Raw genomic sequence first — 19,583 nt, forward strand, 5'->3', positions numbered from 1 at the left:
TGCTCTGACCAGCACCCCTCCCCCACTCCCCACACCTAACTGTCCTGCAGAATTCTCTTAACCAATGACAAAGATTCTCTTTTTGACTGAACTCTACTCAGGCTCACCTGAACTCTCTTCTTAAACAGGCCCTGACTTTTAAGCTTCCATGTTCATCTCTGCATTGTCCAACTTTAGCAAGAATCCTACTAAGTCAGTTTAGCCAGGATCCCCCATCTTCAGTATCTGATCACCCTTGATTTCTAATTGAGTTCCTCATCTTCCACCATCCTCAGACAATGTCCAATCATCCTGATCCACCTTTAGCAAGAATCCTGTTAGGTCAGTTTAGCCAGGAGCCCCTTTACCCCTGATGTTTCCTCTTAGTAATTCTCTATTGGCTATAAATTTGTACTTCCCATATTTGGAGTTGAGCCCAGTCCCTCTCCCCTATTGCAAGACCTCATTTCAGTGATCCCTACACTTACCATGATAGCTCTCCCTCCCTGAATAAAGTCTTCCTTACCACCTTTAACCAGTGTCATGAATAACTTTTAACACTAACTCGGGGCCTTAGAAAATGAAAATTCATCTTAAAGGGGGCAATAACAAATCAGTAAAAACATATGATATGAATTTAGAAAGGTGGACAATGTTTACATGAATCGATTAGCTTCTGGATATAGTACAGGGAAAAATTGTGAAAGGTTTTTGAAATGGGCTAAAGACACTACTGAACACCTTTTCTATGGAATGTTGCCCCTTCTGGGAATTATCTGAGATGACAGAGGTGTATGTCTCTATTTGTCTTTAGGCAAATTTACAACTCTCAACAGGTGTGTAGAAAACTGGTAACAATGTATAAGTTTTTTGTCCATAGCCATGAAAATAATTCCTGTTCATGACAATGCAAGTGAATTAGCAGGAAGAGAATATAAATTTCCAAATTGAATTCTCATTTTGATTGGTTCTAATATCTTATTGCTTCCCATTAATTAATGAGTTAAATAAACTCTCTAAGATGTGTTCATTTCACATTTGTATGTGTGAGATAAATAAGATTAAATTTTCTTTGTTTAATTAGGGGAGGCAGTAAGCCCTCCCTTACTCTTAGGGCATCTCTTTTAAAAACAAAGACAAAATATAATAGATTCAACACTCTGGTCAGGAAGTTGACAAAACTATTCTCCAGATTTTATAGTGAGAAGTCATGAGCTTTCCGACCCTCAGAACCATAATGTATCTCCTAAATTAAATCAGGAGTCTCTCAGGATGTGTATAGGAGATTATCATAAGAAGCATTCATTTGTCTCTTAAAAAGATAAAATTTTAATTCTTCTTTCTTCTAACTTTACTGTACAAAATGTGTGAAATTCTGCCCAAACTTAGTAGCTTCTCCTGGACCACCAGCATGCATGTAATTTGACATGTATACTCAATAATAAATCGTGGTTTCTATATAATGGTATGGCAGAATGATTTGTTGGTAAGATTTTTAAATTTTACTAACAAATTATAGTCATAATTACCTCTTTAAAAAACTTACCTGTAATAGGTATAAATAGCATATGCATAATAAATACAAAGTACCCTTTTTTTGTAGTTCTAGATAAAATACTCCAAAATATAAAGTAACAGTTTTAGTCAGAAAGAATAAAACAGACTGAGTTACAGTTTATAACCAGTGGTGAAATGAGCAATTCTAAGCACTACAGCCCCTGTTCATGGTAACAGACTTAGTAGAGAAAGGAAATATGACCCTTTAACGATAGGTATTTACATGTTTTAGCAATAAAGCATACAGTTGACTACTGTGAGCAATGTTATGTCTAAATGAAACAATAAGGCAAATGTATCTTCCAAAAGTAAGTTAAATAAGACCATATTGGATGGAAGACCCAGCCAAACATAAAGAGTGTCCATGAATTATGTTTTAACTTTTATGTTTTTAAAGTACATTAAAATACTAAGATAAACATATAGATTTTAATTAATAAGACAAATTAACATCAACTACGTAAGTGTAAAATTTTCAATACAAAAAAATAAATTTTTACCATCTTCCTAGCAATTCTCCCCAAGAATACAGGATCTTCTCAGGACAATCCTTAGACACATCACCTGTTCCACTTGAGAGTTCATTATCACTCTCTGCAGAAGAAACACAAAAGCAAAAATGACAAACATTGTACTATATATCTGATATTTATGTATTATAAAGAAAGAAACATCACTATGTGTCTAATAAAACAAGCAATACTTCTACTATTATGCCCATTGCAAAAAAACTTCATTAACATTATTTTAGTGCCTAAATATATCTCAAAGCATAAACATTTTATGAAAATTCCTATTCACAGTTTATATATATGAAATTGAAAATAACTATATATAAATAACTTTATCCCAAGAGGATAAAATTTTAAAGCTAATGGTAACATAAGTAGAAATTCCTACATGATATTCTAATCACCAGATTAATATTCTCAAATATTAATATTTTATTAGTATGCCAACACTGAAATCCAGAATCAGATATATATATCAATATATAACACCAAGAAATATATATATTATGATACAAACACCAAACAACTAGAAATACAAGAAAAATTTTATGGTTTTAAAGATATATTCATAAGTACAAATATTTTTGACTAAAGGAAAGATTAAACTATTTGGCCTTTTTAAAATCACAACTTTATAAACTATCCCATAATATAAAGTAATAGTTTTAGAAAGAACACAACTGGTTGAGTTACAGTTTACACTCAGTGATGAAAATGAGTAAGTGTAAGCTGTGTAAATCTTTTTTTTTCTTTTTTTTAATTATGTTATCTTAGTCACCACATAGTACTTCATTAGTTTTTGATGTAGTGTTCCATGATTCATTGTTTGTGTATAACACCCAGTGCTCCATGCAGGACGTGCCCTCTTTAATACCCATCACCAGGCTAACCCATCCCCCTACCCCCCTCCCCTCTAGAACCCTCAGTTTGTTTCTCAGAGTCCATAGTCTCTCATGGTTCATCTCCCCCTCTGACTCCCCCCCCTTCATTTTTCCCTTCCTTCTCCTAATGTCCTCCATGTTATTCCTTATGTTCCACAAATAAGTGAAACCATATGATAATTGACTTTCTCTGCTTGACTTATTTCACTTAGCATAATCTCCTCCAGCCCCATCCATGTCGATGTAAAAGTTGGGTATTCATCCTTTCTGATGGCTGAGTAATATTCCATTGTATATATGGACCACATCTTCTTTACCCATTCATCTGTTGAAGGGCATCTCGGCTCTTTCCACAGTTTGGCTATTGTGGACATTGCTGCTATGAACATTGGGGTGCATATGGCCCTTCTTTTTATTACATCTGTATCTTTGGGGTAAATACCCAGGAGTGCAATTTCTGGGGATAGGGTAGCTCTATTTTTAACTTTTTGAGGAACTTCCACACTGTTTTCCAAAATGGCTGTACCAACTTGCATTCCCACCAACAGTGTAAGACGGTTCCTTTCCCCACACCCTCTCCAACATTTGTTGTTTCTTGCCTTGTCAATTTTTGCCATTCTAACTGGTGTAAGGTGGTATCTCAATGTGGTTTTGATTTGAATTTCCCTGATGGCTGATGATGAATATTTTTTCATGTGTCTGTTAGCTATTTGTATGTCTTCTTTTGAGAAGTGTCTGTTCCAGAGCTGTGTAAATCTTTTAAGTGGTAACAGAGCTGCTAGAGAAAGGAAATGTAATGGGCACAATTTAACTACATTACAATAAGGACTTTGACACAGTACTATATAAGAAAAAGTCTGAAGAAGTATTACCTGAATGATAAAATAAGCTAGATAAAAATCTGGCTCATAGCAAGGACCAATGTTTTATCAACATTGTTACAGTACAGTAAGTACTGGCATTAAGTGAATCCCACAGGGATCAGTGTTAAGAACAGTTATTACTTAGCATACTACAAAGCCAATGATCCAAGTATAAACCAATTCATATCAGTGGATAGCAACAACACCAAAAAAAAAAAAAAATACAATAAAGGAAGGTTTATTTGGCCAGCTTAAAAGATTTAATCATATTCACACAAAAAGATTTTATCACATATTTAGTAAAGTATAATGAAAACATATGCACACGCATAGACAGATGCTTCAACATGTTTAGGACACTGTTCAAAAAGTAAACATTATTCTAGATACTGGAATGAAGTTCAAGAAGGTAAACACAAACATTACTGCTCTAGAAATACCTCACATAAGCAATTCTGTGAACTTTGCAAGAAGTTCATCATGAAAATAATAGAAATGAGAGATTTTTAAAAAGCTAAAGCAAATGAAGTATTGCTAAGTATTGGAGGAATACTGTAAACAGAAACAACTGAAGCCTTAAATATTAAAATATTCTAAAAAATTCTCAATGTAAACAACTATCCCTTAAAATCCTTGTAATTGTTTCATCTAAACTGAGGTGCTTTTTGAGAATGAAAAAGGACACTATTAAAACTTACACTGGAAAAAAGGTTAAACTTAGACTATCTCAGGCAAACAGGGACTGCTGATCACTCTTATGTACCAAGTATGAGTACTTATAATATAAATTGGATTTCAATTAAGCAGGGTCCAAGATGGTCCCACCTTATACTCTATTTTGCTCCATAGTAAACAATAACACAGCAAGGTTCCAAAGTATTTGATCAAGTTGTATATGCTAAATTGGAGACCAAAATCTAAGAACACAATGAAAAGGAAAAAGAAAAAAAGGAAACAAATCATTAATCTTGGTTTTAATAAAAATCAGAAAGTACTACTGACACAGAGAATCTCCGATTCTTCTTATTCTTTTTGGGAAAGGAATAAAACAAAACGAAGATGCCATAAGAAAGATTAAGAAATCTGACTACCTATAAATTAAAAGCTTATATGAAGGGACGCCTGGGTGGCTCAGTCTGTTAAGCGTCTGCCTTCAACTCGGGTCATGATCCCAGGGTCCTGGGATCAAGTCCTGCATCAGGCTCCTTGCTCAGTAGGGAGCCTACTTTTCCCCCTGCCTGCAGCTCCCCCTGCTTGTACTTTCTCTCTCTCTCAAAAAAATAAAATCTTAAAAAAAAACTTATATAAAGCAAGGTATAGTGTATACTAAAAAAACAAAAAAAGATTCCCAACATTTGACAAATTGTCTTAACATTTGAATAACTAAAAAATCCAACAGAAAACTGGGCCACATAAACCTAGTACAGTTGTATAAAAAATAACTGGCCAATTAAAAATGTTAAAGAAAGCCTTATCTCAATAATTTTGTCAATCAAATTAAAACAATGAAACAGAAAAAAACAGCATTAAGAATAATTATATCTAGTGTTGATGAAAATATGGGGAAACAGGCAAGAAAGCTGATGTTTATAGAACAGTAATCTTTTTAAATGTATTAAGAGTCCAAATTAATACATTTGACTCAGCAACCCCGCTTCTAAAAATTTATTCTCCAGGAATACATATGCCAAATAAATAGATGTAAAAGGATTTTGTCGTATCACTGCTTGTAATAATAACTGAAAACTATGAAGAATTCTTTAATCGAAATTGCATTAACTAGGAGCACCTGGGTGGCTCAGTTGGTTAAGCATCTGCTTTCAGCTCAGGTTGTGATCCAGAGTCCTGGAATTGAGCCCCGTGTTGGGCTCCCTGCTCAGTAGTAAATATGCTTCTCCCTCTGCCCCTACCCCTGCTTGTGCTTTCTCTCTCTCACTCTCATTCACTCTCTCAAATAAATAAATAAAATCTTTATTTAAAAAAAGAAGTTGCATTAACTAAATTATGGTACATCCATTCCAAAGAACACTACCCAACAGTTTAAGATTGACTAGATCTTTATATGCTATATGAAAACCATCTAAAACACATTATTTTGTGATGAAACGCAAGAAACAAAGGAGTAATTTTTAAGTATGGTTTTATTTCGGTAAGTAGTATTACTTATATGATTACAAAGACTTTTAAAAACAGCTGTAAGATTATACACCAAACTATTAAGAACAATTATGTTTCAGCACCTAACAGTATCTTCTCACATAGCAGGCATTCAATAAATACTGAGGCAACACATCTTTCAAGTTTCTTTTCTATAAATATTCTTATCTTTTAAAATAAGTACACATAACTATAATAAGCATGGGGAGGGCGCCTGGGTGGCTCAGTTGGTTAAGCAACAGCCTTCGGCTCAGGTCATGATCCTGGAGTCCCGGGATCAAGTCCCACGTCAGGGTCCCTGCTCAGCAGGGAGTCTGCTTTTCCCTCTGACCCTCCTCCCTCTCATGCTCTCTGTCCCTCATTCTCTCTCGCAAATAGATAAAAAAAAAAATCTTTAAAAAATTAAAAAAAAATAAGCATGGGGAAGGGACTTTTATCTTTTAAATAATCCCTGTTGCTACAGAAAAAAACAAAAGCCTATTTCATTATTATAAACCCCTACTAATAGGCCATAAAATCATCACTGACAACAACAAGGTACTGTTTCCCGACAATCTCCCAAGTTATTTTCCACCACAAAAAGGAATTAGAACTGTAAACACCTAGATTAGTAGAAGAACCACAAAGAGAAGGGGGGGGGGAAATGGGCACACACACTAAGTAAAAACTAGATCCCTGATGAACAATTAAGGCAGAAACCACATCAAGTCAGGGGCCAAATATTTGGACAAAAAATAGGACTTAGCCAAAGAAGACAGGAATCCTAGGCTTTTATTGAATGTCTGCCTTTTTTTTTAATCTCTATTCCAAACACTGTTCTTAAATTTTACAGACACTAACTCATTGTATTCCCTAAAAAACCTAATAAGGTAGTAACTACTCATTTGCCCACTTTCAAAATAAGAAAACTGAGGCACAGAGAGGTTAAGTAACTTGCTCAAGGTTACCCTTCTAACAGATGATGGAGAGACAATTCAATCTCCGTTTGAATCCAGTCAAATGCTACCTCTCTTTAGTTTTTTTGTTTATTTGTTTACCATTTTTTCATGGGAGACTGTGCTTGGCATTTAGCAGATACCAGTCTGTGCCAAGTGCCAACATCTAGTAAATGTTGGAAGCCAGAGCCAAGAATGGAAAAGGCAGGCACATTTAAAGCAACATGCCCTAGAAACACTGAATTGAGAGCAAGAGATTTAAATGGACAAGTTTCAGGGGTATAATCCCCTTGACACTCAGGAAGAATAAAAATAAACTGATATCCTAGTGACCTCAAAAGTAAGCCAGATCTATCTTCCTTGCTGCAGAAACAACTCACCGTGGGTGTTTTAAATACTTATTGGCCATCCTGCTAGACAAGAAGAAAGGAGGCTAAAGAAACATAAAGTTACTATATTAGATATGATGGAGTCTCTAGGTAGAATGAAAGAAATAAACTTAAAAAAAATGAAAGTGAAAGATACTGGAGGACGCCTGGGTGGCTCCGTCAGATAAGCATCTGCCCTTGGCTCAGGTCATGCTCCCAGGGTCCTGGGATTGAGTTCTGCATCAAGCTCCCTGCTCAGTGGGGAACCTGCTCCTCCCCCATCCCCACCCCTCCCCCCTGCTCATGTGCACGCTCTCTCTCTCTCAAATAAATGAATGAATGAATGAATAAATAGATAAATAAATAAATAATTTTTTAAAAAAGAAAGAAAAGAAAAAGACACTGGAAACCAAAGTGCAGTAAGAAACACAGTGAAGAGGTTAAAAGTTTCCTGAATTGATAACTGGAGGGGAGAAGATGGAAGAAAGAAAAATCCATTACAACTACAAAAAAAAAAAATGTATGCCTTGAAAATTAGTGACCTTTAGTACGTGGGCATCTATGTGCAGACATGGGTAAAGGGAACCAGGTCCATTCAGTCATTCATAATGGATTCTGGAGGGAAAATGAGTGGTTCTGAAACCCAGTTCCACCACTTACTAGCTGTGATCCTGGCTAAGTTACTCTGTGATTCAGCTGCCTATTTGTAAAATGGGAAAAATAACAAACACTATCTTATACTGTAGTTGTACCAATTAATAAGCAAGTTATTATGTGCAAAACACATACATTATAGTGCCTGGCAAAAGGCAGGCATGTTTATTAAAAGCCATTTTCATTCAACAAATTTGAATTCCTATGATGTACAGTACGGGGGAGAAGCTGGAGTGCAAGTTCTGAGCAGGAAGTGGCGACAATAAATGTAGACTTTTCTTTATCCAAGCTCATGAGATATGGGAAGGTAAGAGAGCAATATAGCTAAAAAGAATTGCATGGTCAATTCAAGCATTACCCTTCCTTTATCAAGCCCCACTCCCTAGAAAATTGGCCAGTTCTTCCTTTCTGGCTCCTATACAGACTCCTACAATAATATCTATAAGACTTCCATGAACACATGCCTGTTTTTGTTATTTATTCAGGCATTTAATATCTATAACTTTCATGTTTTACCTATCTTTTTCCTTTTCTTGAAATCCAAGCTCTGTGATGGCTGGGAGTATATCTTGTCTTTATATAATAGGATTTAGCACATAGTAACACTCAACTGTGGAATAAATGGAAATATTTCTTTGTCACTGCTTTATTTTTAGAATATGTTCATACACTTAAGGTAATTGGAAAAGAAACCACTGGAAAGAGAAAGATGAGAAATCAGGCCAATTCCCTAAAAAGACATGAAACTGCCCAGGTTTGGAGGGCGTGACTGACCAGAAGGGCCTCTCATATTTTGACTGAATATGGGGCTTTGGATATTTTAACTATGTTAAGAGAGAGAGTTGAGGGAATCCATAGCTAATAGCTTTAACTTGTTTACTTTAGAAGAGGTCTCTGGGAGACTCTGCTTAACTCAGGGAGTATGGTTAGAGACTCCTCCAAAATGCCTAACTTCATTCCTTTCCATGCACAATCTCCTTGTTAATTTCAATTTCCCTGCAGCTATTGTTTTCCTTGAGAAAGCAGGACCACACAGAGGATTCCACAGCAGACTCACACTATAGGACTACTACTTCCTTTAAACATCGGTGAAATGAAAATAACAGTATTAATCATGTATTATAAAAATCAAATGAGAATGCATGTGCGATACTAAACATGGTGCCGGTCACCCAGTAGTACTCAAGTGTTAGGTATCATTTTTTATTATTTCTATTGTTATTGAATCCTGTTTCCTGCCCAGCACTTCAAAGTAACAAAAAAGGTATTCTAGGTTTATTGTTTATTATTCACTGATTTCTAACGTGCAGAGAGCAGAAACCAACTGTGCAACACCAAAATAAGATGCAATAAATGTAAATTTTTAGATCAAACAAAATAAATATGTATGACACTTCAAACAAAATCATTTAAGGGCTCTCTCTCTTAATTTTGGCCACTCCCTGCTTTGAAACAAATACTGTGTTTCTATTAGCAATGTTTTTCATCCTAGTCATAAAAGGAAAATTTCAGAACTAGTATCAACAGACATCATAAAAGGAAAAAAATATACATATTTCTACATACATACACGTGCACACACACAATGCTTTTTTTTCCAAATAAAGTTAAATGACAAAATTAGGGGCAAATTAGCACAAAATCCCTTTTTTCTTTTCAACTGAAGGATTACTCATAAAATAAAAAGCTCATGAGTGGGCACCTGGGTGGCTCAGTTGGTTGGGCGACTGCCTTCGGCTTAGGTCATTATCCTGGAGTCCTGGGATCGAGTCCCGCATCAGGCTCCCTGCTCAGCAGTGAGTCTGCTTCTCCCTCGGACCCTCCCCCCTCTCATGCTCTGTCTCTTTATCTCATTCTCTCTCTCAAATAAATAAAATCTTTTAAAAAAAAAAAGCTGATGAGTAACCACAGATAAAATGTGACTATTGTGGGTTTTCAAAGATTTTTCCCTTAATTTTCTTTAATAAGTACTGTTTCCTGAAAATAATACAGGTCACCAAAGGTTACTATAAACTCTCTTCTAAACAATTGGGGAGAAAAAAACAAAACTTTACTCATCGGGCAAAACCTGTAGGAATACAGGTCTGTACAATGACACGTGTCAAGCTGGAATAGTGTAAAAGTGATTTATTTTTATTACTTAGTAGTAAATAATGTCATTTTGGACAGCCAAAACTATAGCCAGATCTTGAATATTATATAATCTCTCATTTCTCACATAAAAGTTAGGATATTACTTGTTCTATATATAAGCTGATACACAAATGTAAACCATCAAGGTAAAACAAAAGATTATCCTTAATTTGAAATATAGTAACATTTCCCACTGTCAAAGGCAAGGTGATTTTTATAGACAGAAGATTCAAGGTGGAAGAGACCACAAATTGCATCATTTCTTTCCAACTAAATCATCATCACTGTCACTCTCTCAATCTAATTACAGGTTTCTAATTAATAATCCCTGTAGTTACTAAGCGTAAGTGATTAATAAAAATGAATCAGTCATTGTTGAAATCTGTCAACCATACTCAAAAGAAGCAGGGCAGCCAAAAACCTTACTTTTTTTTTCCACTTTGTACCATTGTTTTTTAAGCCTCACAAACTTGTTCAGATAACAAAATGGAAAGAATTTAGGTTACATTTGAGGAAAAAAAAGAGGCTAAGGCTCTTAACATTAAACAAACCACTTTTTTTTTTTTTTTAAGGAGCCCAACACAGGGGCTCATGACCCTGAGATCAAGACCTGAGTGGAGATCAAAAGTCAGACGCTTATTAACCCAATGAGCCACCCAGGCACCCCTAAACAAACTGCTTTCTTAATCATGAGGCTAGTATATCCTTTTGAGTATTTATGTATGTTTCATTTTACATTTTTCTGGGATATAAATGACTTAGAATTTATTTAGATATTTATTTACATTTTGTATATTCAGGGTTTTGAAAATGCATTTTAATTTTCTGCTTATTTCTTTTTTAAAATTTTTTTAAATTGAAATATGATTAACATACAAAAAGCTGTAGATATTTAATGTATACAATTTGATGTGTTTGGAGAGTCTAGTATAGTTTTATAATAAAAAATTGGGGCATTGTCTATTTGAATGTATTATCAATGACTTTTTTCAAAATAAACTGACAGGTGGCAAAGAAGGAAATTAGTGTCCGGCAGATTATAAGAAAGAACACATGAAAATAGTTATACTAAAGGATTATTTTAAAACTTATCATTCAAAGAATGACTTTTTAAAAGTCAGCCAATCAATTAGAAGAAAAAAACTAAGCAAGCATTGGAGATAATTAGAAACAAAGAGAAGCAAGGGAAGAAAGAACCCATCAGGATACTCAAATTTAACTCATGGGTGGAAAGGGAGCTCACTAACTCCCCCTGGTGGTGCATAATACACTCACAAGTCCTCTAACTGGACAGATGACCCTCTTCAACCAAGAGTGTAACTCTGCAAGGGAACATACTCAAAAGTAAATGAGAAAGGAAGGGGAAATGCCCACATGACTAGCCAAAGCAGCCACATGAAATCAGGCAGTCAGGGAAGTAACAGTGAAATCAGGTTCATCTCTGCATTTGGATTTTTTTGTACTCCCCTCCTAAGGGAAAGCATTTTAACTGATGAAGAGATTGCCAAGTATAAAACACAATGGGAGAAAAAGACAGAAACTGCCAAAAGAGACTTTAGGTTAATTTTTGATATAGCCTGGCTCTTACACATAAGGACTTTAAAATTCAACACTGACAGTAAACATATAATTGTGGCAGGCGAGAATTCTACCACTGAACCACCCATGCAAACATATAATTGTGAAGGTAACAGAAAATAATGGATTTCTGAGAAAAACTCAAGATTTTAGAGCATAAGTGCTATTTTAGTGGACCTGCTAAGCATTCTCTGCATGGTTCTATGATAACATGTCTCTCTGTAATGTCCTGAATACTTGCCTGCCTTCCTTTCTAAGCTAACTTACTTGCTTAAAAAAAGAGACTGTATTCTAGTCATCATGGTATCCTATCAAAGTACTTGGCAACTGGTCAGCACTCAATAGATATTTGATGAATAAAATAAGAAACACACTTTTTCAGAACCTATATATATCAACTACCTATATGACATTTCCATTTGGTATCTAATAAACTTTCAAAAAAACCTCTTAGTTTTCTTCACATACCTGTATTTGCCTGGTTACCCCCTCCCCATTTTCATAAATGACAAAATTATCTATGCAGTTGTTCAAACTGAAATCGACAAGTTATTATTTACCCTCACCCCCTATAGTTGATTACCCAACCCTGTTGACTCTACCTCCAAAACATATCTCAAATCTACCTACTTTTCTCCCTCTCCAAATTACAACCCTTACCCAAGCCCCGAACATTTTGGCCAAGATCACTGTAAGGGTCTCCCAATGGTCTCCCTGCTTCCACCACTACTCTGCTGGACTTCATTTTCCTCGTATACAGCTGCAGAGGGGTTTTGAAATGATGAATCAAACCTTTGTCTCATCTCCCCAGCTTAAAACCCTTCAAAGTCTTCAAAAAAGAACTTCTCCCAGTGGTTTTACAAGAACTTACATGATGTCCCCTGCTATCTGTCCATGTCTGTATTGTACCACCTTCTTGCTTGCCCCCTACCCTTCAGTCATCTGTCCTTTCTATTCTTCAAACACATCAAGCACACTTTCACCTTCACCTTCAAACCTCTGCACTATTTCCTCTCCTGAAATGCTCTTTCCCTATCTTCCAACAGCTGGCTGCTTCTTGTCACTCAGATCTCAGTTTAAATGCCACCTCTTCAGAGAAATTTTTAGCTGAACACCCAAAGTATCTACCCAGATCAATCAACCATTTTTTAAATTTTTTTAAAGATTTTTTTTATTCATTTGAGACACAGATAGAGAGAGAGAGAACATGAGCAGGGGGAGAGGCAGAGAGAGAGGGAGAAGCAGGCTCCCAGCTGAGCCCGGAGCCCAATATGGGGCTCCATCCCAGGACCCTGGGATCATGACCTGAGCCAAAGGCAGATGCTTAACCATCTGAGCCACTCAGGCGCCCCCATCAATCAACCAATTTTAAATATCTAAATGTCATTATTAGTTCCTGTTATTTTTCTTGTTTATTCATTATCTGTCATCTCTGCCATAATTAGAAGTATAAGAGATTTATCTATCTTATTATGTCAAAGGTCTTCAAGATCACCCCCAGGTTCATTGATTCTCTAGGAGGACTCAGAGGACTCAGCATATAGCTGTACTCACACTTATGATTTATTACAGTGGAAACAAAGCAAAATTGGCAAAGGGAAAGGGCACATTGGGTGAAGTCTAGAGGAGACCAGGTGCAACCTTCCCAAAGTCCTCTCCCAGTGGAGTCCAGAGGACACACTTAAATCTTCCAGCAACAGGTTGTGACAAAACGTGTGAAATGTCTACCTGGAAAGCTTATTAGAGAGGTTTTTATTGGGGCTGATCATGTAAGTACCCTCTGCCTAGCATGTACCAAAATTCCAGAATCCAGAAGGAAAGTAGGTGTTCAGCATAAATTTTAGTTAGTACAAATAGTTTAGGCACAGTGAGCCACTCTTCTCAGTTAGAGAATGGTGGGAACCCTCTCAAAATCTGTTTCCCAGTACCAGCCAAGGACTGACTTTGCGAATAGCCTTTTCTGAGGATAGCAGCCTGAAGCCTGCTATATTAAGTCTGTTCTGCACACTTACTCACCCCTGTATCATCTATCCATCCATTAACAGATTTTAAAAACAAAAATATGTTGTTCTTCACTGAGTCAAACATTCCAAAGAGATTTCCATTTATTACACAAATATTTACTTAACACTTGCCACATATTAGGCAATGGGAACTCAGAATAAAATACCATCTGCCCCTTAGGAACTCACACTCTGGAAGGTGAGAGAAATGAATTTAAAAGACCATATTTATAATATGGTATTTTAGGAATTATTAGAATGGTATGTTCAAAGTACCATTAGAACAAGATGATAGAAAGACTAATGCTGCCTTTGAAGAAAGGGCCTACTTTAGCGGAAGTGGTCAAGGAAGACTATCCAAAGAGGTAACACCTAAGCCTTGAGCTGAGATCTAAATAATGAGGAAAGGGCGCCTGGGTGGCTCTGTCAGTTAAACCTCCGCCTTCGGCTCAGGACATAATCTCGGGATCCTGGAATGGAGCCTCAGTGGAGAGTCTGCTTGTCCCTCTCCCTCTGCCACTCCCCTGCTTGTGCTCTCTCGTTCTCACTCTGTCTCAAATAAACAAAATTTTTATTTAATAAATAAATAATGAATGAATGAATGAATGATGCGGAAAAGGCAGCAAGCACAAGTTCTAAAGAAAGTATCTTCCAAACAAGGAACAACATATGCAATGGTACAGAGAAAGGTCAATTTGAAAAGAAGTTCTATAGAATATACTATACACTCAATAACCAGTAGCTATTATTATATCATGTCCTCTTCATGTATTGAGAAATGGATGATTTAAGAGATTAGATAATATGAAGGCCATACCACTAGTAGTTATATCTTATTTATATCTACCCTACCCATTTACCAAAAAAAAAAAAAATACTTGAGACAGAAGATAAAAACAGACATAAGTAAAAAAAAGCAAACATGAATTAATCAAGTATTGATTCATTCAAATATTTATTAAGCTACATGGCCAACCTTAAAAATATGAAATAGACATGCTCCCTGACTTTGAGGAACTTATGTTCTAGCAGAAAAAAGGAAATGGATATAGATATATGACAACAGAGCAGAATATATGCTACAATAGTAGTAGGAACAGAAAAGTCAAAGGTTGGAGTGGGGTAGACAAGATGCCTTACATCAGAACACCAAAGCAAAAATAACATACAACAGGTAAATGAAAAACTAAGCTTCAACCTTCTCCAAAGACAAGAATGAAAAAAATGAAGGGTTGGGTGCCTGGGTGGCTCAGCTGGTTAAGTGTCTGACTCTTGATTTCCATTCAGGTCATGACTGCAGAGAGTCCTGGAATCAAGCCCTGCTATGGCCTCCATGCTCAGTGCAGAGCCTGCTTAACAATGTCTCTCCCTCTCCTGCAGCCCCTCCCCCTGTTTGTGCACTCTCTCTCTCCTTCTCTCCCAAATAAATAAATTTTTTTTAAAAAAATGAAGGGTTACATGCACAACTCTTACTGATAAAAGCTTAAAAAATAATTTCACGTAGAGAGATAACTTTTCCCAACTTGTGTGATCAATCTCCTAAATTTTTTTTAAAATATTTTATTTATTTATTTGACAGAGAGAGACAGCAAGAGAAGGAACACAAGCAAGGGGAGTGGGAGAGTGAGAAGCAGGCTTCCCACGGAGCAGGGAGCCTGACGCGGGGCTTGATCCCAGGACCCTGGGTTCATGACCTGAGCTGAAGGCAGACACCCAACAACTGCGCCACTCAGGCGCCCCTAATCTCTTAAATCTTTACACAAAATACCCTGAATAACATAATAAACCATGTCCAAGAAGACACTTTTACCATACCTATAGAAATATCTCTTATACCAACCTTTGATTAAAGCAGAAAATACAAAAGTAGAATGACCTAAAAGGCTCTCCATCACCCAGCCTCTATATTCTCTCTAATCTCATATTGTATCATTTCCCACCATTACAAATGAATATATTTTACTGCACACATAATGCTGTTTTTCCATCACCCAATGTTTCCTCCAGGCATCCAACTATTTCTAGCTAAATAATGTGTTTTAATCAAGACAGAGCTCATAGGCACAATTTCTAAGAAGTCTTCCTTGAATTTTCAGGCCAAACTAAGTTTCTTTTAGGCAGCTCATATTATATCCCATTCATATCTTATTACTGCATTTACTACATATTACTATCTATTTATGGGTCTTTTTCTTCAACTAGACTAAAAGCTCCTCAAGGATAAGAGTCCTGTCTTACTTATTTTTGTGTCCATAGCACTTAGCAAAGTAGTGGGTGTCCACTAAAAGTTTGTAAAAACTTTACAATTTTAATAAAACCTACCAAATAACAAACTTAATTTAGAGATGGCCTTCTAGTAATCACACTTGAAAAATCTAAAAGAATAAATCACTAATATTTTCTTTAGAGGGGATGTCCTGAATACCAACTGTCTACATTTTCAGTCTTTTGTGCAAACTCTTCAAATCTGAGATCATTAGTAAGTGCCAAATGTACCCATAGTCTGCACTGTGAATAAGATTTGCTCTGCATACTTCTTAGGTGAATGGGTGGCAAAATGAAATTGCATTGCAAAAGTCAAAGAGACTTCATGTATGCCCACTGAGACCGAGGGCCCATGAATGTCAGCATAGGTGTCTTCTATAACCAATGGTTCTCAACTCTCTACCAGTTATATAACATTTGCATACGTAGCCCATTCTCATAAATGACATTTCTCAATGGACACAGTAAATTCTCAACTGAGGACACACATCTCTGGAGTAGCAAGGTACTCCCATATATTAAGAATTACTGTTCTGCTTATTTCAGTTGAAAACATCACATAGGATCTTATATATTAATCTTATGCATATATTTATAACTTATAATACATTTCTTTCCTTTAAAAAAATTGTGATAAAAGGGTGCGAAAATCAGCACTAGAGAGCCATAAAGGTTATGGGGAGAGAGGTGATTACAAAAGCTAGGTAATTCTGAAGAGACTGGTAAAATCTAAAACCTTTATTTCTCTGATGTAAAATTTATTTGTTGTTTTGGTACAAAGAGAAAGACAAATTAAAGCTCTAATTATCTAAAGCCAAATTTCTGGGTTTTTTTAAAACAAACTTTCCGTATTTTTAAAATACCCCTCAAGGGGGAGCTGGGTGGCTCAGTTGGTTAAGCACCCAACTCTTGATTTTGGATCAGGTCAAGATCTCAGGGTCGTGAGACTGAGCCCCGGGTCGGGCTCCCTGCTGGGCGTGGAACCTGCTTAAGATTCTCTCTCTCTCTCCCTCGCCCTTTGCCCCTTCCTCCCCTTGTGCTCTCTCTTTCAAAAAATAAAAAAATAAAAACGAAATATCTCTCAAAATATTTTAATGTGCTCAAATGGGTATCACTTAGAATTTTTATTAACTAATTTGCCTGTCTCTATTTATAGTATCATGAAAATAGTAAGAGTACAATATTGTGTAGCCTTTCTGTTGACATAAATTTTACAAATATTTACTCCAGCCCCAAAATTAAAGCCAGTATGATATTTTCAGCACTAAGTTTTCAGAAAGCTCAGCCTTCTTCCCGTAGTTATAAGAGATCTGAGTCATTCAGCTCCCAATGCCATATTCAAATCATTAGAACACCACATCCCCCTAGTGTGACAAGAACCATAATTTCTCCAACAGAAAAATTAAGCCCTCTCCCTACTGATACTAACTGCTACTACAGGAATGGCATATGAATTACTTCTATAATCTTTCTGCAAATAGTTAATAAGCTCTCAGTCTTGCTTCAGCTAAAGGAGTTAGTTGTTCACACAATGCAATTATAAAGTATCAGGAGCCTAGATTCTGGTCCTGACACTGTCACTTTGTCTCAAGGTCTGTTTCCAGAACTACAAATGAGATAGTTCAGTATAATTAAGTTCAAATAACATTTATTGAGTACATTCTCTGAGCCAATATATAATGCTTAACTTGTTGCCAGTATCCCAAATTTAAATATTTTAATGATTTGAGGTTATTAAATTTTTCCTGCTTGCAATAGACTGAATAAAGAGGACCCAATAGTTAGCACCTTTCTCCTCAGGTCTTTTCCTCAGACACCTACCTCCCCAAGCCCTGCCCACAGACATGTACTTGGGGGTCACAGTTGCTATCAGCTTTCTGGCTTCAACCCAAACCCCAGCACGAGGCTGATAAACAACAGGAGTTTGCCATACTCTGCCCCAACCTGTAATGGGGGCAGTGCCTGAGGAGGAAAAGGGAGATTCAAGCAAGGCCTTACCCTGAAAAAGAAAGAAAAGATTTTACCAAGAAAAATATTCACAAACTGTGACCTTGGGCAAACTGCTTGACCTATCTTCGATTTTTCTACACTAAAAAATGGATCAAATATTACGTTATAGGGCTGGTGTGAGAATTAAATGTATAAATTACATAGTTTTTCACTAGAAAGTGGAATTAACTGCCTTGTGAATCAGTGACCCAGTCTGTTCCCACAGAAACCAGTTTACTTGCCAAGCATTAAGAGAATTCTACTTCAGGAGAGGGCAGGCAGTAAATGACCCTAGGATCTCTTCTAATTCAAAGATTCACTGAAAACACGCAGCTATATCAGCATCACCAGGGTGTGTATCACACACAGGTGGTCACTGTAGTATTTTAGTCTGAATCCTAATCATTAAATTGGCAGCAAAGTGGATTCAGCAGCCACACAGGCCACAGAAACCCTCCTAGACACAAGGACTCTGAAGTAGGCTGTGAATAACTACAGATCATCTACTACTTACTTATGGGAATAAAAGTCCAGAGACTAGAGAGGGCTTACTTCACAACATGAAGAACACCCAAAAAATACTGATAATAGTCTCAGGCATGTATAAATGTTCAATAAAAGTTAACTCCTATTACTGTTATTATCACATCATGGAAGCAGTAAACATGAAGACTGATAATAGCTCCTTTGGGTAAAGGAATGAAGAAAAGGGTGCTTGTATACACAACTGTAAGGAATATAAAGCCGCAGTCTTTCTAGAGAGTAATTTAGTTCTACCTATCAAAAACCAGATTGTGCACACTGCAGTAGTATCTAGAAATCTGCATTTGTGCTTCAGAATATATATATAAGGGTGACTATTCTTTACAATATCCGTAATAGCAAAAAAGAGAAAACTAGAAATTGCTTTTAGAATCTTCAAAAGAGAACTGGAAAAGTAAATTATGCTATATCCATGCCATAGAATACTATGCAATTAAAAAGAGCGAGAAATAGTTTAACATAGTGTTCATAATAGATTGTTTAATGAGAAAAGCAAGTTGCCAAACAGGATATACAAAATATTCCTTTTGGAAAAAATATCTAAACCAATAAATGATTTTTCCTGGAGAATCAGAATTGGTGGGCAGTCAGGTTCCATTTTATATTTATTTAAATTTTTTAACAATAAAAAAGAGAACAGAAATTCCATGTATTTTTGTGTTTGTTTTCTAAGTAATACAAAGTTGCTTATCTTCCCAGATCAAATCAGTGACTGGCTTTACACAATTTTCCAGTAGTTCTGTTAATTTATTTAAATGTCTTACAAATCTGATTAAGCAAATGATTTTCAAAAACCAGTCAAAAAACATTTTAGTTGATTCATGTAGGCAGTAAAACTGAAATGCCAAACATCAACAACATTTGCTTGAAAGAAGTTTATCTCAGAGAAAATCCACTTGGGGTTTTTCTTTTACATTTAAATCATCATATGTCAATAATAATAATTATTTTAAGAACTCTACACTGTTTCTAACCGCTCTCCACTCTTTATTCGGCTACCATTTAAAATGCTATTATCAATTAAGCTGTAGCCATTGTGAATAAATATTCTTATCTTCTCCTTAACATCCTGGATCTAGACGAACTTTTCAAACACAGGCTTTACTGAGCCACTCAGAAAATATAACTACACGTAAAAATGCTGTAGAAAGATAAATAAAATTAAA

At 36.0% G+C, this 19,583-nt stretch overlaps 1 protein-coding gene across 3 annotated transcripts in view; it reads right to left on the reverse strand.

Moving 5' to 3' along the window:
• Window positions 1-19,583, reverse strand: part of RABGAP1L (RAB GTPase activating protein 1 like) — a 754,336-nt gene that overhangs the window by 542,777 nt on the left and 191,976 nt on the right. For all 3 annotated transcript variants that reach the window (XM_028122981.2, XM_028122980.2, XM_088017005.1), the window contains one exon: window positions 2,037-2,130. In XM_028122981.2, the coding sequence (XP_027978782.1) occupies window positions 2,037-2,130 (94 nt within the window). The remainder of the gene's footprint in view (window positions 1-2,036; window positions 2,131-19,583) is intronic.

Source organism: Eumetopias jubatus, unplaced genomic scaffold (assembly GCF_037043125.1).
Source record: "Eumetopias jubatus isolate StellerSeaLion01/CBP00866 unplaced genomic scaffold, mEumJub1_p1.0 scaffold_12, whole genome shotgun sequence".
In the NCBI taxonomy this organism is placed as follows: domain Eukaryota; kingdom Metazoa; phylum Chordata; class Mammalia; order Carnivora; family Otariidae; genus Eumetopias; species Eumetopias jubatus.